The sequence below is a fragment of the Oncorhynchus tshawytscha genome, linkage group LG20 (genome assembly GCF_018296145.1).
Source record: "Oncorhynchus tshawytscha isolate Ot180627B linkage group LG20, Otsh_v2.0, whole genome shotgun sequence".
Classification (NCBI taxonomy): domain Eukaryota; kingdom Metazoa; phylum Chordata; class Actinopteri; order Salmoniformes; family Salmonidae; genus Oncorhynchus; species Oncorhynchus tshawytscha.
Genome location: NC_056448.1, coordinates 8,785,706 through 8,810,723, shown reverse-complemented (window position 1 = coordinate 8,810,723; position 25,018 = coordinate 8,785,706). Strand labels below are relative to the sequence as shown.

At 42.5% G+C, this 25,018-nt stretch overlaps 1 protein-coding gene across 5 annotated transcripts; it reads left to right on the top strand.

Annotated features, from left to right (window-relative positions):
- The first annotated feature begins 5,078 nt into the window (after positions 1-5,078).
- LOC112219628 (RILP-like protein 1) lies at positions 5,079-24,783 on the top strand. 5 transcript variants are annotated; one of them, XM_024381052.2, is made up of 11 exons: positions 5,079-5,366; positions 8,428-8,575; positions 13,778-13,896; positions 14,331-14,429; positions 15,664-15,807; positions 17,134-17,301; positions 18,226-18,276; positions 18,361-18,515; positions 18,687-18,794; positions 19,099-19,186; positions 19,750-19,846. In XM_024381052.2, exons 1-11 carry the CDS (start codon positions 5,079-5,081, stop codon positions 19,753-19,755), a joined length of 1,374 nt encoding a protein of 457 aa, XP_024236820.2. In that variant the 3' UTR covers positions 19,756-19,846. The 5 variants fall into 5 exon arrangements, with proteins under 5 accessions (XP_024236820.2, XP_024236819.2, XP_024236822.2 ...); XM_024381051.2 differs by lacking the exon at positions 19,099-19,186 and having other exon boundaries at positions 19,750-24,783; XM_024381054.2 differs by lacking the exons at positions 17,134-17,301; positions 19,099-19,186 and having other exon boundaries at positions 19,750-24,783.
- Positions 24,784-25,018: the final 235 nt, after the last annotated feature.

Below are 25,018 nucleotides of genomic sequence, written 5' to 3'. Positions count from 1 at the left end.
GCTTGTTTGTAGGTGACCAAATACTTATTTTCCACCATAATTTGCAAATAAATTCATTAAAAATCCTACAGTGTGATTTTCTGGATTTTTTTTTCTTCATTTTGTCTGTCATAGTTGAAGTGTACCTATGATGAAAATTACAGGCCTCTCTCATCTTTTTAAGTGGGAGAACTTGCACAATTGGTGGCTGACTAAATACTTTTTTGCCCCACTGTATAGTCTTAATTCATTCCTATTTAGGTTTGTGTGTATTTGGTTGTATGTTGTGTAATTTGTTAGATTTACTGCACTGTCGGAGCTAGAAAAACAAGCATTACGCTACACCCACAATAACAGCTGCTAATCACGTGTATGTGACCAATAGAATTGGATTTGATTTGATTTCCCCATTGAAGTTGGTGGCGACGCTGAACTGCAGTCAGGTCAAGACCCCGGTGAGGACGACGAGCTTTCCTGAGATGTTTCTGACAGTTTGTGCAAAAAATCTTTGGTTGTACAAACCCACAGTCTCATCAGCTGTCCGGATGGCTGGTCTCTGATGATCCCGCTGGTGAAGAAGCCGGATGTGGAGGTCCTGGGCTGTGGTCTGTGGTTGTGATGCCGGTTGGACGTACTGTGAAATTCTCTAAAACGATATTGGAGGCGGCATATGGTAGAGAAATTAACATTAAATTCTCTGGCAACAACTCTGGTGGACATTCCTGCAGTCAGCATGCCAATTGCACACTCCCTCAAAACTTGTGGCATCTGTGGCATTGTGTTGTGTGACAAAAATACACATTTTAAAGTGGCCTTTTATTGTCCCTGGGCACGTGCCCAGGGACCATGACCTTCCAGACGCACTCATTGATTTTATTCGTAATTCTCACTCGTATATCATATTAACATGGCATAGGTCATGGCAAAATGTGTAGAATTGCAGGAATTTAGCTGTAAAAGGGCATCCCCCCCCAACCAAATCTCGCTTAGGGTCCCCAAAAGGCTAAGGCCGGGCTCGGGCTGGAAGATCCATTTGTGGCCAAGTTCAGCTTCCTGGCTGAGGTCACCAGGTTTTTAGCTAAAATATCCAGTAAACTTCATGATGCCGTTGACCTTAACAAGGGCCCCAGGACCAGTGGAAGCAAAATAGCCCCATAACATCAAAGATCCATCACCATAATTTACAGTAGGAAGTAGGTATTTCCTGCATATGCATTGTTCTTTTGAAGGCCAAACCCACCATTAGTGTGTGGCCAAAGAGCTCTATTTTCATGTAATCTGATCATAGCACTGCCTGGAGTTTGTTAAACGTCATTGGCACTTGGATTGGAACCAGTGCTAATGGTCATATGGCACGAAAATAAAGGTATTTGGTCACGCACACCAGCGGTCTTTGACCTTGAAAGAACAATGCAGAAAATACCTAATCGCAACTGTAAAATATGGTGAAGGATCTTTGAGGTTATGGGGCTATTTTGCTTCCACTGGTCCTGGGGCCCTTGTTAAGGTCAACAGTATCATGAACTTTACCAAGTAAGTACCAGGACTAAATTGGCCAAAAACATGTTTGCCAGGAGGCTGAACCTTGGCCGAAAGTGAATCTTCCAGCAAGACAATAACCCCAAGCTGTCACGCCTTGGTCTTAGTATTTTGTGTTTTCTTTAATTATTTGTTCAGGCCAGGGTGTGACATGGGTTTATTGTGTTGTCTTATTGGGGTTTTTGTAGGCATTGGGATTGTGGCTGATTAGCCAAGCCTATGTCTAGCATAGGCTTGGCTGCCTGAGGCGCTTCTCAATCAGAGTCAGGTGATTCTCGTTGTCTCTGATTGGGAACCATATTTAGGTAGCCTGGGTTTCACTGTGTCCTATTTGTCGTTGTTCCTGTCTCTGTGTAGTGTTCACCAGATAGGCTGTAATTAGGTTTCAGGTTGCGTTTGTTGTTTTTGTATTTATTTAGTTATTTCATGTATCGCTATTTTTTCATTAAAGAACATGAGTAACCACCACGCTGCATTTTGGTCCGACTCTCCTTCAACAGACAGTTACACAAGCAAAGAACAAGAAGGCCCGCACACTCCTTAAACACCCAATTCACCGCTTTATTGACTACGTTTCGATCCACATAAACATATATATTAGATTCTGTAACTACTACATGTGCCCACTCCGTGGGCACTCCGTTTGTTTGTTGGACCTGACGAAGATCCGTTTCGGATCAAAACGTAGTCATTCAATAAAGCAGTGAATTGGGAGCTTAAAGAGTGTGCAGGCCTTCTTGTTCTTCACTAGTATTATTTATTAGCTCAGCACCTATTTTTTTTAAGGATGCGCGGATGACCACAAGCTTTTCTAATAGCCCCAAGCACACATCAAATCCACAAAGAAATGGTGAATTGAGCACAAAATCAATATTTTCAATGGCCATCTCAGTCTCCGGACTTGAACCCCATTGAAAAACTGTGGTTTGAATTTAAGAGGCCAGTCCATAAGTGCAGATGAAGGATATCAATGATCTGGAAAGATTATGTATGGAGGAATGGTCTTAGATCCCTCCCACTGTTCTCCAATGTCCATAAAACATTTTAGAAAAAGCTTCAGTGTTGTTATCATCACAAGGCGAGCAGGGGCATCAATTGGGTACGACAGGGTAATATCCTTTGATTATGTAGTGCTTACTTTAGAATGTTGTAGTATACTGTAGAATGCTATAGTAAATACTACAGTATTATGCGCAAATAAACACTGTAGTAAATACTACAGTAATGTATGCAAAAAAACTACAGTTTTTTAACTATAGTAATGCTGAAGTATTTAATTTGCATATACTACATCCATTCTCATCCCCATATCTTTATTTGTCCCACCCAGGAGTGAGAAACCTACATACCAAGTATAGACCATATTGTGCTCCCCACAGGTCATAGAAAAAGCAGAAGAACTGAACTACTCATTCACACTCCTGTCCTACCTGCCTACAGGTTATGGGAAATTTGCTCTTTTACTATTTGTCCAGTAGATTGTCAAATATAATTCAACAAAAACACTATAGTAAATAATACAGTAATATCTGCAAAAATCAACTACAGTAATTGCTATAGTATATACAGGTTATGGGAAATTTGCTCTTTTAGTATTTGTCCAGTAGATTGTCAAATATAATTAAACAAAAACACTATAGTAAATAATACAGTATTATCTGCAAAAATTTACTACAGTAATTGCTATAGTAAATACTACACTTTGTATAGTATACTATAGTCTTTTTTCATATGGGCTGCAGGAAGAGAGGGGCATGCCACCAGTACTTTAGGGCCTCAAACTTCTCCTCCAATGCAACAGTAACAGCGCCCATGTGCATATCTTATAGACTATGATGAGTTCTAGAAATTATATCTAATCTGAATTTTTACAGTAAAAACCTACAGTATGTGGACACTTGGTATTCCAGTTTACAGAGCAAATAATATCTACACACTAAGTACATGAAGTACTGTACTTCAACAAATGATATTGCCTCAAGTCACACATTATCATGCAGTGTTCAAGTATGCACTAATAGCTCACCACTACATTTGATATATCTTCACAAACTGATTCATGACCAAATCAACTAAACTATCCCTCAATGGAAACATTAAAACTGGAAAAGCTCATTGCATTTATTCTATTTATTTTAAAAGAGTTTCACCAACCCAGGTCATTCTGTCTTTCCACTTACCTGAGTATGTTGTTTTTAGGTGTAAGGAAACTCAACTAGACCAGAGACTTTGTGCAACTGAGCTGACTGCTTTGAGCTTCATGAGGAAAGTAACACTTTGTTCCAGCGTGCAGCCATGTCATAACCCCTCCCATTGCACCTTGGTGTTTGTTTCCCTCTCTCCTCTTTTTTTCTCATTCCCCTCCTCTCTAATTCCTCCCCCTCCTCTTTCTCCTCCTTCTCCGAACTAACTCACTCAATTAAAGAAAACAAGCGTTGTTAATCTAATTTTCTGTATGTTTGTCTGTCTGTATTTTATAGTTTTATCTGTGAGTTAGGCCTTATAGCCTAATTGAATTGTATGTTTACATATAAAACCAATGTATGGATTTGATTGACTATTACAGATGTAGGATCTTAATTTGATCCAGTTTGCTACAGCAGGAAAATAATGTTGCAGCAACAGGAAATATAAATTGTTATGTGGATTTTAATTAATGGACATTTTTGTAGGGGTTGGTACATTTTTTGTATGGGAAAATCAAGTCTGACATTTTTAAGTGGAAATTACAAACGTCAGAAGCCTTTTTAAACCTCAAATATAATAAATGTTTTACATGTCGTGTATTGCAGGAAATGTGTCCTGCACAGGGTGATCAAATTAAAATCCTACATCTGTATGGCTTTGGTTTAAAGATCATGTTTATATTATATTGTGCCTTTTTATTTGACAGTATACTGCAGTTCAGTGTGGCTTCACACAGTCAATGTTATCCTTTGTATAATTAACACAATCCAGGCATTACACTGATCTGATTTCTATTATTGTGGTCTTAATTAGGATGCCTATGTGATGTCTAGTCCTTTTCCCCTCATTACTTCGGATCATAGACTGTTTAACTGTAGGCTCTTCAATTACCATAGACGTGCACTAAATCTGTCAGAACAATTAATATCACAACTGAATATCTTCTTCTCACACCACTGAGACTGAGATGTCATGTTTTTATTTATTTTTCAAATTCACCCTAGCGGCGACCTCAACCGATTGATATTCCTGACATGCGCATTACAAACTGCAATCTGACCACATAATCGGGAGAGAACGACAGCGCAGCAGAACCGCAATGGGAAGGCGGGTGATTTTATCAAATTGATCAAAAATCGCTGACAAGATGTCCGACGCGAGTAGAAAACCCCAATCGATACGCATATGTACTTATTGACGTGGACACGATACACACAGAACCTGCAGAACAACCAAAAGTAAATACTTTTTCCAAGGGGAGGAAGTTTGTTGTGTCGAAGGAAATATAATAGCCCGGTAAAGCAGGGAGAGACTGCGGAAAACTGCCAGAGCTGGGGGACAGTCAGAATACAAACCCACCCACCCAGTCAGCCATGGAAGAGTTTGGGTCAGCGTTGGAGAAGAATGTGGCCGATTTAACGGTTATGGACGTGTATGACATAGCCGCGGTGGTGGGCCAGGAGTTTGAGCGGATCATTGATCAGTATGGATGCGAGGCTCTGTCCAGGCTCATGCCAAAAGTGGTGCGGGTGCTGGAGATCCTGGAGGTGATGGTCAGTAGGAACAGCATCAGCCCGGAGACAGAGGAGTTGAGGCTGGAACTGGACAAACTACGGCTGGACCGGATGGACCGGCTGGAGAAAGAGAAGAAACATAAGAAGGTCATAATTAGTTTATACATGATAAGATTAATAATATGCCAAGTTGTAACCAAACATAATTGATAACAGTAGGCCAAATAATGTTTGGTGAAGATATGACAATAATGGTAACAAACAGAAAAGTTTAAGAGAAGACAACTCATTTGTCATGCCATCATGAAAAGAATGCAATGAGATTATTTTAACAATAACTTTGGAAAGTGTACTAAGCATTTAGAAAATCTAACTGATATGCCCAAATAAAATTGGTCTCTGACGTGAATGACACTTCATTGACTGAGGATATTGTTTCAATTAGGCCTACCTCTTTGTATCGCTGCTATGTCGCAGAAAATCACTTAGGATGTTTTGGGGATAGAAATATGCTCTTACAAAATATATAGGGCCACAACACAAGTGTTCACTTGACTAGTGCATTACTGTGCATAGCAGGTCTATAACGCGTTTACACGAAAGCATATCTCTCTACCCTAATCATGTCCCTCTGCGACAGTCAGAGTAGGTGCACTAAAAATAAAAATGTCGTTGCTGGTCTCATGACAGTGACATGGTGGGAGTTAAACTGGCCTGTCATTGGTTGACTGAGATGTGTCTCCTGACTCAAATAAAGTGTGTCAGGACATGAATGTTACTTAGGCAAGAGAGCCATGTTTATTACATCAAATCAAATTGTATTAGCACAATGCTTACTTACGAGCCCCTAACCAACAATGCAGTTTACAAAAATACAGATAACAATAAGAAATAAAAGTAACAAATAATTAAAGAGCAGCAGTAAAATAACAATAGCGAGACTATATACAGGGGGGTACCAGTACAGAGTCGATGTGCGGGGGCACCTGTTAGTTGAGGTAACATGTACATGTAGGTAGAGTTATGGCCCCTGGAAATGCTTAGGATGATATGTTTAAACTTAAACTTCAAATAAATGCTTTGGAAATGTTCAGTAGAAGGTTAAGTAGGCCAGAGAAAAATGTGGGTTCCTTAAGCGTTCTTTGGGAAGGGTGATAGTTCTATGTGGAACCATACTAACCCAAATAACCTGTTGAGCCCTTCAATGGTTCTTAGCAGTTCAAAAAAAGGGTTATTTCCTCTTTTATTGATAATTAAAATTGATAATTAATCATTTTGTGCACGAGAGTGTCATTCCACTTGATCTAATCTGTTGTGTTACGCGATTGTAGCACATGGGGATGTGTGAAACTAACTAAGCGCTTCAGCACTCGGGGGGTTCCCATCTGTGAGCTCATGTGGCCTACGACTTTGCGGCTGAGGCGTTGTTACTCCTAGACGTTTCCACTTCACAATAACAGCACTTACAGTTGACCGGGGCAGCTCTAGCAGGGCATACATTTCATGAACTGACTTGTTGGAAAGGTGGCATCCTATAACTTTGAAAGTTACTGAGCTCTTCAGTAAGGCCATTCTACTGCCAATGTTTTCCTATGGAGATTGCACTGCTGTGCGTTCGATTTTATACACCTGTCAGCAACGCGTGTGATTGGAATAGCCGAATCCACTCATTTGAAGGGGTGTCCACATACTGCTGTATATAGGGTGTATATGTGACCATGGCCAGTGACAGTATCTTGTGAAAGACTCACATATGGCCTTGTGTCAATTAAGAACGGTTGACAAATAAGTCAGTAGTTCTCAATTCATTCCTCAGGGACCCCCAGCCGTTCCAGAGCTAGCACACCTGATTCAACTTGTTAATTAACACAATAATAGCATCAAAGGCATTTTTACAATTTAACATGGCTATTAACCAAGAATGAAAAACCCTGGATGGTTCTACAAGGATCCTTTGAGATTTAGAAAGATTCTTTATAGAACCATTCTCCATAAAGGTTCTTTAAAGAACCATTTATAAGGGTTCAATATAGCCCCAAAAAGGGTTGTAAGCATAGCGGAACCCTATATTGGTGCTATATAGAGGTTTTTGTAATGGTTCTTTATAGGACCTTAGGACCTCTAAATCTCAAAGGATCCTTATAGAACCATCCAGGGTTTTTCATTCTTGGTTAATAGCCATGTTAAATTGTAAAAATGCCTTTGATGCTATTATTGTGTTAATTAACAAGTTGAATCAGGTGTGCTAGCTCTGGAACGGCTGGGGGTTCTTTACAGCACCATACAGATTCCATTTAGAACCTTATGAGCATAGTTCTTTATAGAACCTTCAAAGGTTCCATATAGCAGCAAAAAGGGTTCTGCTATGGTTATAAGCCAATTAACCCTTATTTGGAACTATATAGAACCATTTGATTTTAGTGTGTAGGCTATGCAAACAACAGTAAAGCTGACAGTAAAGCCAGAGTATAGTCTATGAGACCAACTATCTTTAAACGTCACGAGAATGAAGACATTCATTGACAGACAGGAGAAAGCCACTGTAAAAGTTCAGGTTGACAACAAAACGGATGCCTTTTGTATAGCCTACCAATGCACATGTTGTAGGGAAAAAGGTGCTATCTAGAACCTAAAAGGGTTATTCGGCTGTCCCTATATAGGATAACCCTTTGAAGAACCCTTTTTGGTTCTGTGGAAAGGTGTCTACATGGAACCCAAAGGGTTCTACCTGGAACCAAAAAGGGTTCTCCTATGGGGACAGCCGAAGAACCCTTTTGGAACCCTTTTTTCTGAGTGTGATTACTCAAACAAATCATGGCTCAGTGGTATGTCTGTGGCCACGTCCTAATATTAGCCCAAATGGCTTCTTTTCCTTTGTGTGCTTTCAAACCATTGATCAGAGAGGGCTGAATTGGTTAAAGTAATATGGTGGAAACACCATATTTTAAGGATGTGTTTGTGGTGGGGCTGTGAGCAGGCATGAATGGAGAGGAGAGGAGTCTGTGTTTGGAGTGTGTGCGTGCAGACAAGATGTATGGAGTGTGTGTTCGTTAACTCTGTGTGTGTGTGTGTGTGTGTGTGTGTGTGTGTGTGTGTGTGTGTGTGTGTGTGTGTGTGTGTGTGTGTGTGTGTGTGTGTGTGTGTGTGTGTGTGTGTGTGTGTGTGTGTGTGTGTGTGTGTGTGTGTGTGCGTGCGTGTGTGTGCGTAGGAGCTGGAGCTGGTAGAGGATGTATGGAGAGGGGAGGCCCAGGACCTGTTGTCTCAGATCGCTCAGCTTCAGGAAGAGAACAAAACACTCCTTACAAACATGTCCATCAAAGACCCCATGAGTGAAGAGGACCTGCAGAGGCACGAAGGTACTAAACCCTGAATCCTAAACCCTTTACTCTACACCCTACAGTCTAAACCCATACATGCACACAATGACAATATTACTTAATTATCTCTTTTGAAGAATGTTGGTTACACATACATATACACTGTATACACTCTCTCTCTCTCTCTCTCTCTGTTGCTTGCTCACACTCTCTCACACACACACACACACACACACACACACACACACACACACACACACACACACACACACACACACACAAAGGAGGCCTTCTCTGTGTTTGAGGCTGAGCCAGGCTCATCACTGCATGAGTGGCTCTGTCGTGATGTCACAGAGGGGCTACAGTCCCCCTGCACACAGACACACATGAGAATGAGCACAGAGACAGACCACCCTCAGTGTTTCGTACACCTGCTAGACTAGGGATAGACATTTGAAATTTTTGACTGTTTAGGACTGTCATGTTTAAAAAAAAAAGGCCTGCACCAGAAAATAAAATATTTGCGCATTTATCTGTATGCCAACAGTGCGAAACAATGTCTCATTTATCATAGCCATTACCGATAACCAATCCTAAATGCTAAATTGCCCCATATACTTACATTGCCTTCAGAAAGTATTCACACCCCTTGACATTTTCAATATTTTGTTGTGTAACAACCTGAATTTAAAATTAATTAAATTGAGATTTTTTTTATGTCACTGGCCTACATACAATACCCCATAATGTCAAAGTGGAATTATGTTTTTCATTTTTTTTTAAACAAATTCATAAAATGTTTATTACAAGTGAAAAGCTGAAATGTCTTGAGTCAATAAGTATTCAAACCGTTTGTTATGGCAAGCCTAAATCAATTCAGGAGCAAAAATGTGCCTAACATGTTACGTATTAAGTTGTATGGGCTCACTCTGTGTGCAAGAATAGTGTTTAACATGATTTTTGAGTAACTACCTCATCGCTGTACCCCACACATACAATTATCTGTAAGGTCCCTCAGTCGAGCAGTGAATATCAGACACAGATTCAACCACAAAGACCAGTGTGGTTTTCCAATGATTCGCAAAGAAGGGCCTATTGGTAGATGGGTCCCCCCAAAAAACAGACATCCCTTTGAGCATGGTATATTAACTACACTTTGGATGGTGTATCAATTAGAGGTCAACTGATTAATCGGAATGGCCGATTAATTAGGGCCAATTTCAAGTTTTCATAACAATCGGAAATCGGTATTTTTGGACACCGATTTAGCCTTTTTAAAATGTTTTTTTTTACACCTTTATTTAATCTTTATTTAACTAGGCAAGTCAGTTAAGAACATATTCTTATTTTCAATGACGGCCTAGGAACGGTGGGTTAACTGCCTCGACCAGGGGCAGAACGACAGATTTTCACCTTGTCAGCTCTGGGGAACCAATCTCGCAAATTTACAGTTAACTAATCCAACGCAATAACGACCTGCCTCTCTCTCGTTGCACTCCAAAAGGAGACTGCCTGTTACGCGAATGCAGTAAGCCAAGGTAAATTGCTAGCTAGTATTAAGCTTATCTTATAAAAAACAATCAATCAATCATATCATAATCACTATTTATCTACACATGGTTGATGATATTACTAGATATTATCTAGCGTGTCATGCGTTGCGTATAATCTGACTGAGCATACACGTATCTAAGTATCTGATTGACCGGAGGTAGGCAGAAGCAGGCGCGTAAACATTCATTCAAACAGCACTTTTGTGTGTTTTGCCAGCAGCTCTTCGTTGTGCGTCAAGCATTGCGCTGTTTATGACTTCAAGCATATCAACTCAACGAGATGAGGCTGGTGTAACCGAAGATAAATGGCTGGCTAGTTAGCGCGCGCTAATAGCGTTTCAAACTTCACTCGCTCTGAGCCTTGGGGTGGTTGTTTCCCTTGCTCTGCATGGGTAACGCTGCTTCGAGGGTGGCTGTTGTCGTTGTGTTCCTGGTTCGAGCCCAGGGAGGAGCGAGGAGAGGGACGGAATCTATACTGTTACACTGGCAATACTAAAGTGCCTATAAGAACATCCAATAGTCAAAGGTTCATGAAATACAAATGGTATAGAAAGAAATAGTACTGTAATTCATATAATAACTACAACCTACAACTTCTTACCTGGGAATATTGAAGACTCATGTTAAAAGGAACCACCAGCTTTCATATGTTCTCATGTTCTGAGCAAGGAACTTAAACGTTAACTTTCTTACGTGGCAAATATTGCACTTTTACTTTCTTCTCCAACACTTTGTTTTTGCATTTTTTAAACCAAATTGAACATGTTTCATTATTTATTTGAGGCTAAATTGATTTTATTTATGTATTATATTAAGTTAAATAAGTGTTCATTCAGTATTGTTGTAATTGTCATTATTACAAATCAAATGTAAAAAAAAAAATTAATTTTGGTCCTCCAATAATCGGTATCTGCGTTGAAAAATCAGAATCGGTCGACCTCTAGCATCAATACACTCAGTCACTACAAAGATACAGGCATCCTTCCTAAATCATTTGCCAGAGAGGAAGGAAACCGCTCGGGGATTTCACCATGAGGCCAATGGTGACTTTAAAACAGTTACAGAGTTTAATGGCTGTGATAAGAGAAAACTGAGGATGGATCAACAACATTGTAGTTACTCCACAATACTTAGCTAATTGACAGAGTGAACAGAAGGAAGCCTGTACAGAATAAACATATCCCAAAACATGCAGCCTGTTTGCAACAAGGCACTAAAGTAATACTGCAAAAATGTTGCCCTGCATACAAAGTGTTATGTTTGGGGCAAACACAACACATTACTGAGTACCACTCTCCATATGTTCAAGCACAGTGGTGGCTGCATCATGTTATGGGTATGCTTGTAATCGTTAAGGATTGAGGAGTTTTTCAGGATAAAAAAATAAATGGAATGGAGGCAAAAATGCACAGGCAAAATCCTGGAGGAAAACCTGGTTCAGTCTGATTCTCACAAGACACTGGGAGATGTATTCACCTTTCAACAGAACAATAACCTAAAACACAAGGCCAAATCTACACTCAAGTTGCTTACCAAGAAGACAGTGAATGTTCCTGAATGGCCGGATTACAGTTTTCACTTAAATATACTTGAAAATATATGGCAAGATCTGAAAATAGATGTCTAGCAATGATCAACAACCAGTTTAACAGAGCTTGAAGACATTTGAGAAGAATAATGGGTAAATGTTACACAATTCAGGTGTGGAAAGCTCTTAGAGTCTTACCCAGAAAACCTCACAGTTGTAATTGCTCACAAAGGTGCATCTACAAAGTATTGACTCGGGTGTGAATACTTATGTAAATGACATATTTGGGTATTTCATTTTTGATAATGTTGGCAAAGCAAACCATTTAAGATTAATTTATTGAACCCATAATATCAACTGGTTATATTAGCCTATATTGTGGAACACAGTGGCAGCGTAGCCCAGTGGTGAAAGTGGTGTACTAGTAACCGAAAGGTTGCAAGATCGAATCCCAGAGCTGACAAGGTAAAAATCTGTCGTTCTGCCCCTGAACAAGGCAGTTAGCCCACTGTTCCTAAGCCGTAATTGAAAATAAGAATTGGTTCTTAAGTTCTTAACTGACTTGCCTAGTTAAATAAAGGTTAAAAATAAATAAACAGTCTTTATAAAGGTAGGAAACTCAGCAGTGGCACTTGCTTGTAGAAGCCGATGACTGTGCAATGGCAAAACCTTGTTTTGTTAATTTAGCAGACAAGCCACTTATTTCCCAAGCCCTTATCACAGTCAAGACACACCTATTTTATAGTATTAAAACAAAACATGATGTAATATAACATAATTAAATATAACAAAATCTTTTTCCGAATGAAAAAAAGTTGCCAGTGCAAAGTGCTGATGATTGTGATGTTTTATTGACACATACACCGGATAGGTGCAGTGAAATGTGTTTTTCAGGGTCAGCCATAGTGATGCGCATTCCTTGGCTTTTTCCAAATTTTGCTGTGTTACAACTCTGTATTGTCAAAGTGGAAGGAAAAATAAATCATGAAAAATAAAACACTAATGTACTGTATCTTGATTAGATAAGTATTCAACCCCCTGAGTAAATGCATGTTAGAATCACCTTTGGCAGCGATTACAGCTGTGAGTCTTTCTGGGTAAGCCTGGAAGAGCTTTCCACACCTGGATTGTGCAACATTTACCCTTAATTCTTTTCAAAATTCTTCAAGCTCTGTCAAATTGGTTGTTGATCATTGCTAGACAACCATTTTTAGGTCTAGCCACAGATTTTCAAGCAGATTTAAGTCAAGACTGTAACCCGGCCACTTAGGAACATTCACTGTTTTCTTAGTAAGCAACTCCAGTGTAGATTTGGCGTTGTGTTTTAGGTTGTTGTATTGCTGAAAGGTGAATTCATCTCCCGGTGTCTGGTGGAAAGCAGACTGAACCAGGCTTTCCTATAGGATTTTGCCTGTGCTTAGCTCCATTCCGTTTCTTTTATTATCCTGAAATTATTGGATTTTTTTATTGGATTTGCCCCAGACATAACACTTTCTGTTCAGGACAAAAACTTATTTGCTTTGTCAAAGCAAATTAACGTTGTCTTCAAGACAACATTTTTGGGAGGATACATTTCACTTGCCCATTCGGGCAGCCACAAAGCACATTCCACCAAATACCTTTACAGTATTTGAAAAAAGTAGATCTTTGGTTAAAGATTAAGTTTTGACGTTCGTTCGAGTACTTGAGTCGATTACTCATGCCCATCCCTATGCTAGACACACACACACAGACACACACTACATAATCACACATCACGCACACATAAGTCCCCACTAAGTCCCCTCTCCACCAGCTCAGTCCTGCCTGAGGTTTTAAAGTCTGGCTTCCTCCATTGCTGATATTCAGGGCTGTGCGTCAGCCACGGGTACGCCGTTTCTGTGTCAGAGATATCAAGTACGTATGTGTGACTGTTTGCTATTTTAAACCTAGCTAGTCGGGCTTACAGACAGGAACTCGGTTGCTGTGCTCATAATCACTTGATTTATTCTCTAGTGCAGTACAAAAGGTGTACAAATAATACACATACTCACACAGAGTATTCATGTTGTTCTAAGCTGGATCCTTTCTCCTGTGTCTTGGCTGCCAGGTATTTATATTGTTCATCCATACTGAGTTAACCCTCTCTGCTCTGCCATGTTTTCTCTGCTGCGTTGCCAGGTATGTCGGAGCGGGAGCGCCAGGTGATGAAGAAGCTGAAGGAGGTGGTGGACAAGCAGAGAGACGAGATCCGAGCCAAAGACCGCGAGCTCACGCTCAAGAACGAGGATGTTGAGGCAGTAAGGGCAGCAGGATGGGTGCTTGCTTGGGGTAGAACATGTCCCTTTGCACAGACCTAAGATCAGCTGACCCTTCCCCAATCCCAACCTTAACCATTAGGAGGTAGAACACAAAACTGACCTTAGATCAGTGTCAAGGGGAGACTTGGTTAGGGGTCAGGGACTGCTTGTAGGCTATGGGGGGATTTGTTTATTTATTAAAGTTTATTGATTTGATGGATCAATGACCTGACCCTCTGTTTCCCTCTGTCACATCCCCCTGTACTTCTTCCCTCTCTGGGCCCCACGTTCCTCTCTATTCCGCCTGTCCCCTACTCTCTCTCCGACTCACTCTACCACCATCACTTCTTGTTTCTACCCCCCTCTTTACTTCCACCCATCCGTCCATCTCCCTCCCCGCACCTCCCTTCCCCTCCATCCCTCAATATCTCTAGCTCCAGCAGCAGCAGTCTCGTCTGATGAAGATCAACCATGACCTGCGCCACAAGATCTCCGTGGTGGAAGCTCAGGGGAAAGCCCTCATCGAGCAGAAGGTTCGGCGCCTTAGGATGTGTAATACATATTTTATTACCCACAGTATTTGAAAAACAAAATAGTTCAGAAGTACTTCAACAATGTATACTGAACAAGAATATAAGTTCAACAATTTCAACAAGTTCAAATAAGGAAATCAGTCAACTGAAATAACGTGCTCGCCCGCGTCAATGAGCGTCTGCGTAGCCAGGCGCTAAAATAGAACTTGGTTATATTTTTGATGCTTGACGAGCTGCAAGTCCCTCCTCTCCCATTTCCTTATTGGTTTTTAGGAGCATATACCCACGTGGGTGATTGAAAGATGAACTGAGGTGCACACTCCAGTCCAGTTGGTGGTGGTAATGCACCTTAAAGTTGGTTGCCAACCGCCATATAAAGTCCGAAGAAGAAGACTGAAGGAGGAGAGATTACTAGAAACTAACTTTTACCCTTTTATCTGTGGATTAATTGTCAGAGTAGAGGACCTTGTGCAATTCAGGTAAAATAACAACCCAATGTTTATATCCTAGGACAAATAACCTAGCAACAGCAAGCTATCTAGCTAAATTGCCTTGAATGTTTCATGTGCTTCGACCTTTCCCCAAATGTATATAGTTGGTTCAGAGTTTGTTTTGATATTTCAATCTTTGTGTCCTGATGTGGATGGAGAAAATCAACATGTGAGCGATGGCGGACGCGCGCGCTTGTCCGGTCTAGTCAGCAAGTTAGGCCCTAATCTATGGATTTCACATAACTGGGAAGGGGCGCAGCCATGGGTGGGTCTGGGAGAGCATAGGTGTAACGGCCGTTGGTGGAAGAAGGTGAGGACCAAGGTGAAGCGTGGTACGTGTTCGGCATTTTATAAATATAACTGAACACTAAATAACAAAGTAACAACAGGCACAACCGAAACTGCTCCGTCAGGTGCAACACACACTAAACAGAAAATAACTACCCACAAAACCCATGTGGGCAAGAGCTACCTAAGTATGGTTCTCAATTAGAGACAACGACAGACAGCATAACCGGCCAAAAACAAAGAAATACAAAAACATAGAAAAAAGAACATAGAACGCCCACCCTAGTCACACCAGTCAGGTGGATTTTGTGCACAAAATTTGAGAGAGAAATAAGCTTTTTGTGCATCTGGAAAATTTCTGGTATCTTTTATTTCAGCTCATTTAACATGGAACCAACACTTTACATGTTGCCTTTATATTTTTGTTCAGTATATTATTATATTTGTATCTTAAGGTGGAACTGGAGGCGGGAGCTCAGGCACGGGTACAGGAAATGGGAGCACTTCGGCAGGAAGTGACACGTTTAAGGGAGCGCCTGCAAGGAGACACGCCTCAGGGTTTAGAGGAGCCTCCTCCCCAGCCCCCCTCCCCCGCACAGGTAATAACATCTCCCCAGCCCCCCTCCGCCGCACAGGTAATAACATCTCCCCAGCCTCCCTCCCCTGCACAGGTAACAACACCTCCCCAGCCCCCTCCCCCGCACAGGTAATAACATCTCCCCAGCCCCCTCCCCCGCACAGGTAATAGCATCTCCCCAGCCCCCTCCGCCGCACAGGTAATAACATCTCCCCAGCCTCCCTCCCCCGCACAGGTAACTACACCTCCCTAGCCCCCTCCCCCGCACAGGTAATAACATCTCCCCGGCCCCCTCCCCCGCACAGGTAATAACAACACCTCCCCAGCCCCCTCCGCCGCACAGGTAATAACATCTCCCCAGCCCCCTCCCCCGCACAGGTAATAACAACACCTCCCCAGCCCCCTCCCCCGCACAGGTAATAACAACACCTCCCCAGCCCCCTCCACCACACAGGTAATAACAACACCTCCCCAGCCCCCTCCGCCGCACAGGTAATAACAACACCTCCCCAGCCCCCTCTGCCGCACAGGTAATAACAACACCTCCCCAGCCCCCTCCGCCGCACAGGTAATAACAACACCTCCCCAGCCCCCTCCCCCGCACAGGTAATAACATCTCCCCAGCCTCCCTCCCCCGCACAGGTAACAACACCTCCCCAGCCCCCTCCCCCGCACAGGTAATAACATCTCCCCAGCCCCCTCCCCCGCACAGTTAATAACAACACCTCCCCAGCCCCCTCCCCTGCACAGGTAATAACAACACCTGCTCAGGTTGGTAGAACCAGCCAGCCACACTGGCAGCTACACAGTTAAGGCTCACCAGCACAGGTAACTACACAGTTATTACAGGGAGACTTGCCCCCAGCAGCCCTATGTGCTTCATTATCACCCTGGCAGCCGGTGGATGAGTATTATCTTTTCTGTATTATCGCCTGTAGAGCCGTAGTCTCTGCCTCCTTGGAAAACATGACCTGGCTATCATATGAGGGGTGGGAGGTGGAGGTGGAGGGAAGGGGGGCAGGACAGAAATAGCCCCCCCTATCTACCCCTCCACAGCCAGCTAGCCAGCCAACCAGCATGCAAGCCAGAGACATGTAGACAGAGACAGAAAGGCAGCCAGACAATTCAGGACAGCTAAAAGTGACCTGGCAATGACCTTTGTAGTCACATGCACACCAAACTGGTTTACTGGTAGCCGAATGAAAAACAGATTTTTCACAGACCTCATACAGAAAGTGGAACACATATCACCCACAGTACTCTGCAGTACCATTTATGTTGTCACTTTTCTTTTACAATGACTAACCCTCGATAAAGGTACAATACAACAAATATCTCCCCCTCACAGCCTGGTAGCCCCTGCTCCTCAGAGGTGGGGGCTCAGGGTGTGGGCTGGCCAGAACCAGACAGACACTACCACCCTGAGCTGATGTTGGGGGGGTACGATCCGGCCCCGCGCCTCCCGTCCCTGGATGACGATGATGAGGATGTAGAGGAAGAGGCAGTGTTGCTATGGGTAACACCGTTGAGCTAGCTAGCTAGCCGCCCCCAGAATGGTGTGTTTGCCGTGACCTCTAACCTTTGCACCACACACTGTCCCCTTAAACAGTGTCGTATTGACGCTGCTATCGCTAGAGCACAGAGTTGAGATGCTGCCTCATTCACCTGTACGCGTGTGGGATTGTGAAGTTTGATTGCATTTCAAGGACTGTGTTTTTGATTCAGCCAACCTTGAGTCAGTGAACCCTTTTCCCTAACTTTACCACATGGGTGTGTGTTTGAGAGGAAGAGTGAGGTTTTGTGTACGCATACGGTATGTGTTGGAGTATGCGCACAGTCGGCGTGTGTGTCGGGGTGTGTTATAAACGTGCACAGTGTGTATGTGGGAGTGTGTGTGTGTGCTCCTGCCTGCAGTTCTACTACCCCAGTGTGTGCACCCTAACTGTTGATTTTGACGGCACAAAGCATGTGTGAGTCTTGTATCCCTGTGCCAACTATGTCAGACTGTGTGTGCATGTGAGAACCCACTGTCCCTACACCCACTGGGGCAGACCGTACCACAGCAGCTGTCACCTCTAAACATAGACTGCTCTGACGCCCCTGTAACAGCACATGGACTAGTCCCTGCAACACACGCAATAGCAGAGTATGTAGTTTGTAGCAACGGGACCTCGGAACACAAGCTCAGCCTGTAACGATTATAGCATGACTGTCCTTAATGCCTCTTTTTTCACTCGCCATTTGCTACAGAGTGGCTTAAGACTGATTTCTGCATGACTGACCTCTGTTGGTTGCATGCAGTGAATTAGTCTGAAGTATCTCAACCTGAGGTGCACTTCTGGCTGTAGGGAATTAAGGAAGGGAGGAGAGAAGGGTGCATTTCTTAAGTATTGGAACAGGGCCCAGTGTCTGACCTACAGTTCTCTTCCTGTGCCACTAGGAGGCGATGTGTGATGAGGACACACCTGCTCTGTTCCAACACTTTACCAAGGTATCCCTCCTTCCTGCCTGTCCTCTATTCCTTCCTTTCCTTTCTTCCTTCGTCCCACGGTGTAATGTGGCTGTACCTCACTAGGAGGCGCTATGTGATGAGGAGGGGGGAGGCCTGGACCAGAAGGATCCCAACAGGCCCCGGTTCACACTGCAGGAGCTGAGAGACGTTCTGCACGAGAGAAACGAGCTCAAGGCCAAAGTGTTCATGCTGCAGGAGGAGATCGCCTACTACAAAAGGCAGCCCTATTTATTTTCACCATACAAACAGAACATGTTTTTTTTTAATCAGATGAGATTAACACAAGTTGTCAGGTTAAATTTAAGAAGTTAAAAGTTAACAGTATTGGAGTCAACAATATTGACAATGATGATGGTGGAGTGATGACTGTTCTTCCTCTCTCTCTCCAGTGAAGAGGCGGAGGACGAGACCGGCCCCCCTACTCCTTCCCCTTCTCCCGAACAACTGAGGGCGCGGCCCCGATCCAACGCACAGCCCGAGTCAGGAATCAAACGCCTGTACGTACCACACACCCGCAGATACGCTGGATTCTGATCTACACGAAACTGTGTGTAGCAACGTAACTCACAGCGGAAGGAAATACATCAAATGAGCTGTGTTTGATGTGGTCCCTCTCTTCCCTCTCCCTCTCTCTCTATCTCTGCTTGTCTTTCTGTGTGTGTGTGTGTGTGTGTGTGTGTGTGTGTGTGTGTGTGTGTGTGTGTGTGTGTGTGTGTGTGTGTGTGTGTGTGTGTGTGTGTGCGTGCGTGCGTGCGTGCGTGCGTGTGTGCGTGCGTGCGTGCGCGTACCTCTGTGTGACAGGATCTTCACAGCCATAATGCCGATGGTGGCAGCTGGGTTGATTTCAGATGACCCCACTTTACAGCCAATCAGACATCTCATATCCCTTGTACGACCCCCCGTTATTGGTTGGCCTCTGTGTCACTCACTGTCTTAGCTAACACCTTCTTCCCCTGTATGTCGTATTGGTGGGGCCAGGAGTTATTCCTGACTTTGTGATCTGACCAATAAAAACTCTGGGCCCTGGTTATCGCACCTGCATGGACCCTCTCATCCGTTGTAGATGTTTATATTCTGATTGGCTGACTGTGGGGCTATCTAAATCACTGTCCAATGGAAAGATGATTTGAATGATCAAATCAGCCAGTCAGAATAGGGTGTGTATTCACTTCCTGTCCCGTTAACAGATTTTTTTGCTTTTCCTCTGCTTCTGTTGCTTTGTGTATATAACTCTAACCATGATGCACTTTGTCTCATCTCAGAACTCACTGTGTAGAAATGCATCTCAGGTCTCTGTATTTTAACAGTTATACCCACATAACTCTAAAGTCATGAGAGACTAAAGAATATGTCTGGAGGACATACGGCAACAATGACGCTGGGTAGTGAAGTCCACTTTTTTGTCTCTCTTTTCTCTGTACTTTTCCATCCTCGCTTCCTCTTCTCTCTCAGGTTTAGCTTCTTCTCTCGCGACAAGAGGCGGAACTCCCAGCGGAATGCACAGTTTGAAGACAGCTTCAGCTCGTGGGCGGGAAAGGATGAGGTGTACACCGAACAGGCCCAGGAGGCTTTGCAGCACATATAGGGCACGTTCCTCTGACCGGGCATTGTTGACGCCTGCCAGATCTTACAACGCATGGATAGGTATTTTAAGTATCAGCTAACCACATCACATGTTCTAGCAATCTGTCAGGCGATGAAATAGTCAATGACGTGGCACGCAACCATTGGTTGATGCGTGCAACGTCTTACCAGTAGAATGTGACGTCGTAATTGGACAGCGCTTTATGATGAGGTCACTCAGAACCATCTCACTGTAATGCCCCGTCCATGCCCACCATGTGAGCTGCAGCAGCACTTAAGGGACAGTTCGAAATTTACTGGGGTGGGGAGTTGGTCCAAAATAGGGGAGGGTTGTCAAACATATTTTTTTGCTTTGGGGAGGGTTGTCTGATTTTTTTTATTGGGCACAGGGGAGGGTGGTGTATTTTTTCCCTGGTTTACATTCCCCATTTAGCAGGTTTTACTATATAATGTCTTACATATAGTCACATTTCCTCATCTGTTTGCTTGCACCTCCCCTATCAAGGTGTTTTGGTACTTCCCTTATGCACTACACTTTTCTGCATGATTACTATACAGTCAACTCTATCCCTCTATACATAGTGACAATAGTGGATCTGCAATAAGTTAACTAGCAATCATACCACATAATATCATTCAAATCTGCACCGATTTTCAATATAAATCCACAAGAACAAAAACGAATAGCTGATAGGCAGTAGAGAGGCCAGGGTCATCATTGCGCAGGAAAGAACAATCAAGACATGATATATGCAGCTCAAAAAAGCTCTCCTATTCATCTTGTTTAGGCCAAACACATTTGATCTACTATATAACTGATTCCCCTCTTCACAGTTCTAAAAATAGTCAAACGTTTAATAAAATAGTGATGGATTTCATTCAAATGAATCGATTCTTTTAAATGATTATTTTTTACGAACTGAACGATGTGCTTCGCCAGGTCGCAGTTGGAAATGAGAACTTGTTCTCAACTGGCCTACCTGGTTAAATAAAGGTTAAATAAAAAATTGTACAATAGTAGTTGGGGTTAAATTGTGGTGAATCGAATCATGGGAATCAAAATAATAATTTGAGAATCGCAAATAGTAAAAGGAAACAATTTAGCTGTAACCATCCTTTCGAATTGTGTCGATGCAAAACTCTTTGTTGATACTTTAAGTTGATTTGGACATTCAATTTATGGGACGTTGCAACTCAATAGATGCTAGTAGTCAGCCTGAATTACACACTTCTAATGGGAAGACTAGAAAATCCGCGGTGCATGCTGAAACAGTCATTTACAACGTTTCCCCCGCAAACCTTCCAATTAAATGTTGACTGCAAAAGTAGGCCTACCTGGGCAGAATGATATCATGAAGATTGGTATCAATCGGGTGCACATTTGTTTTGCATACTCTGCCATTTAGCTGGGACATGCTTTCAATGGTGTTCTCCAACACCTGAAACCAATATAGTGGATTAGGGGGGTACCCTGACTGGGACTCAAACCCTGGTCCCTGTGACTGTCATTCCAAACCCATTATACTGTCACAATCCTCGCTGTATGAGCCATGATACAATTAATACCAGGTGGGTTAACCCTATTGGCACGATATGCATAGGGTGTTTGCCTTTGACGCCAGTGACCGGATTTCACTTCCTTGTCCTGTTGTTTGCTACTACATTCGTGTCAAAATTGGGAATACAAAGAGGCTAAAATCTCTTGGTGAGGCCGCTAGGTCTTGTACAAAAAAAAATTGTATTAATGAATACAACTTTATTTGTAATTTTTATTATGAATATATTTTTATTCGCTGTCTCGCATCAAATTAATCCATTATTCAGTTAATTACATGTGTATGGCCTTGGGGACAATACATGATCCTACCAAAACACCACAATGCAATGATTTTAAGGTCTACAAAGGCACAGTACAAGGACAGTCTGGCTGTGTTTTTACTTCTGATACTGATGCGCTGTCTGTTGCGGATCATCATTCTCCCAGCAGGCCCACTTATTCGGGAAAGCTTAAAGCGCGTTCTGCCTCCTTTCCGATCTGATCGGCTATTCCTCGAACCTAACGCTTCATTATAGGCTAAATATTTGTCATTTCAACTTTTAAAACGTATTACCTTTTATATGTGGCATAACCACAACCAGTCAACAATGTTTTAATTGGATTAGTTTACTTCAAAAGTCTCCTGTAGGCTACCTGCGCATGTTCATCCACTCCGCTCTAATATAATTCCAGCATCCAAACTGCAACGGACATTCGATCTGTTACAAAACCACAACAAGTTTCATGACATTCGGAGATTGTCAAGCCAAGCGATCGACACTGAGTAGGAAGGGGTGTATTTTCAGTTTGTCAAGGTTTACATACTCTATTTGATTTTGGTGTTGAAAACGCAATCCATGATGAAACACTCAAATTCGGCAATCGGTATGCAGTTATTTGTTGCTTATTGGTTGTGTGTGGTACATTGGCAAAGAAACGTGTTAGTCTAACATTTGTTGCATATATAATTAGGAATATAACATCAAAATGTTGAAAATCGGATTTCCCCCTAGCTGATCATTGTCTGCAGCCGCCTCTGATCGTAGTGTAATGAGTCAGGCAGGGAGAAGAGTGAGCTTGTGAACCCTCAACCTTCTGGCCATAGCCCTGCGTGGCATCGACTGTGCCACAAAACATGCTGAAGTGGTCAAGTCGATATCCATGTCTATAAACACAGGGTTGCTACAGTTATTGTTATTTATGGTGGTAATCATTCTTTTTGAGTACATTTTCTGGGGGGGGGGGGTGCAAATACATTTTGAACAGTCCCTAAAAGCATCGTAATGATCAGCTTACTTCACAGCACATCAGCTCCAAGTGATAGAGTAATTCAGTGGTTAGTGTGCAGTAACGCTGCATGGGTAAAGTCACTGCAGAAGCCAAGACAGATTTTCCCCCATACTACAACCTATGCATTGTGATAATTGCGTTGTTTGCTCTATACCCTTTTTTCATGTGCCTTGCGACCGTGATATATAGGCCTAAAGGCCGAGACAATAAGAAGACACAGTGGCAGAATAAATTCAACCACACCTTCGTTTCATCACAAAACCGGAGAGCAACCTCTGTCCAGTGAAGTCCACAAAGCATATTACACATAACAAACCGTTATATGACCTATAGCATGGTCAAGTAAGTTCATGTTTTCTGACAGTTTCGAACCACTAAACAACTATTGATTTAGAACCACGGAGAGTTGCCGCAATTCGCAAAGAAAACAGGAGCTGCCTCCACTATTCCAGCAACATTACTGTGCCTGCTGCAGTATAGTGATTTTATGACATTGCTGCTTCTAAGTGACAAGACAGAGAGAGTTGAAGGTGAAGGGGAACAGATTCCGTTTGACTCCTGGAAGAAGAAAAAACCTCCCTAAAGCCTTTATTTATCCAAAAGTGAAACCCAGGAGAATTGACAGATGCACAGAGCGGTTCCCTTTATGTTAGAACTGACAGAGACAGTAGGTGTAAGAGAGAGACAGAGTCAGGCTTGGTAAGGCTTGTGGAAAGTACATAAAGTATGGTTGAGAGGAGAGCGAGATGGAGGAACCACGTGAGAAACAACAGAAAGAGAATCACGAGTCACATGTTTTAGAGAGGGAGGAGGAGAGTTATGTCCAGTAAAGAAACGGAATACGGACCCAGATGTAGCAGACGCTGATAAATCTTCATACCCCCTTGACCTTGAGCTAGACCAGTCATGTCCTCAGAGGCAGCTAGGGGGCGCTGTGGCTAGGCCCCTCTCACCAGCACTGGCTAAAAGGTGTGTGAACATGCAGTATGGTGGCGTTTTTATTTATAACAGATTGGCATTGTACGTAAAACAATACGTGTTACTGGGTGTTGAGTTTGGATTTTTGAATTGCACACCTGGAACATCCTGCCTATTCCTTGACTGCATGATCAAACTAGATGGTTGGTAACTCTATTCTCAATACAACTATTTTGCTTCCCCAACAACATGCTCTGCCAAATACATACTGTTGTTAGAAGTTTGGGCAGCCTTTTTAGAATAAAATGCCCAAGTTAGAGGTTTTATATTTTTCAAATGGTGAATTAAGCACATAAAGTTATAGTTTTACAATTTCTTATGGAAATGGATGTATTGTGGAGTATTTTTGTTTTGAATTAATTTAACCAGATGCTGCTTGCTGCTGCTTTTTTGTTTTTCGGCATTTTATGGTGCCTTCAGGACTAGCCAAGTGGTGTACATATGAAGCAAAAGTAAACTGTGTTTGATATATAACATTTGAATGGGCGCCATGTTGGAACCAAGTGTGACAAGACAAGACGAACAACACTCAAATTTAGATGCAAATTACAATGTTGTCGTGGAATATTGGGTTCAAACATGGAGAATAGTTTGCCAAACTCTGTGCTATGGCTGTAAGAAGGTTTGTGAGAAGCAAAATGGTCAGTGTGGACGAGGGAGCTTTTGGATCCTGAGGAGTAGTTCTGACTCTGTCAATCAGACATGATGCTTCAGCCTGACTATGAGAACATTGACACTATTCTTATGACCGAAGAACTGTTAAATAATTTATTTTAGAATGCAAGAGACAAAATTAAGGTGCAAAAATAGAGCAACGATTATTGTGACAAAAAGGATTAATAGTCCAGAGAAAGTATATCTTGTCTGCTGGTGGCAACATCTACAACATAATTTACACATAAAGGGAAATAATAATACAGTATTGTTATCTGAACATGGGCAGATGTGTCATCGTATACAAACTTCATGGACCCCCTTCACACCTGTTGGTAGATTTCTATTGGAAGAATTTCAGATATGATGAATGTCTCGTTGTTTTGATACAGCTTGTTGCCTTTTATTCAAATATGCCCTGTCAATAAACATTGTCATCCCCAGAATGTTTCATGTCAACTTTCTTCAGAAACACATAGAGTCAAAAAAACGGCCGGCTGCGACAGAGCCTGGGCGCGAACCCAGAGTCTCTCGTGGCACAGCTATAATGTAGCCACCCTTTGCCTTAGTGACAGCTGTGAACACTCTTGGCAATCTCTCAACCAGCTTCATGAGGTAGTCATCTGGAATGCATTTAAATGAACAGGTGTGCCTTGTTAAAAGTTAATTTGTGGAATT

Excerpts from the sequence above, each read along its gene's own strand:
- LOC112219628 (XM_024381051.2), top strand. The coding sequence starts at position 5,079 with ATGGAAGAGTTTGGGTCAGCGTTGGAGAAGAATGTGGCCGATTTAACG. Across the intron at positions 5,367-8,427 it reads AAGAGAAGAAACATAAGAAG|GAGCTGGAGCTGGTAGAGGA; the intron begins GTCATAATTAGT and ends GTGTGTGCGTAG. Across the intron at positions 15,808-17,133 it reads AGCCCCCCTCCCCCGCACAG|CCTGGTAGCCCCTGCTCCTC; the intron begins GTAATAACATCT and ends TCCCCCTCACAG.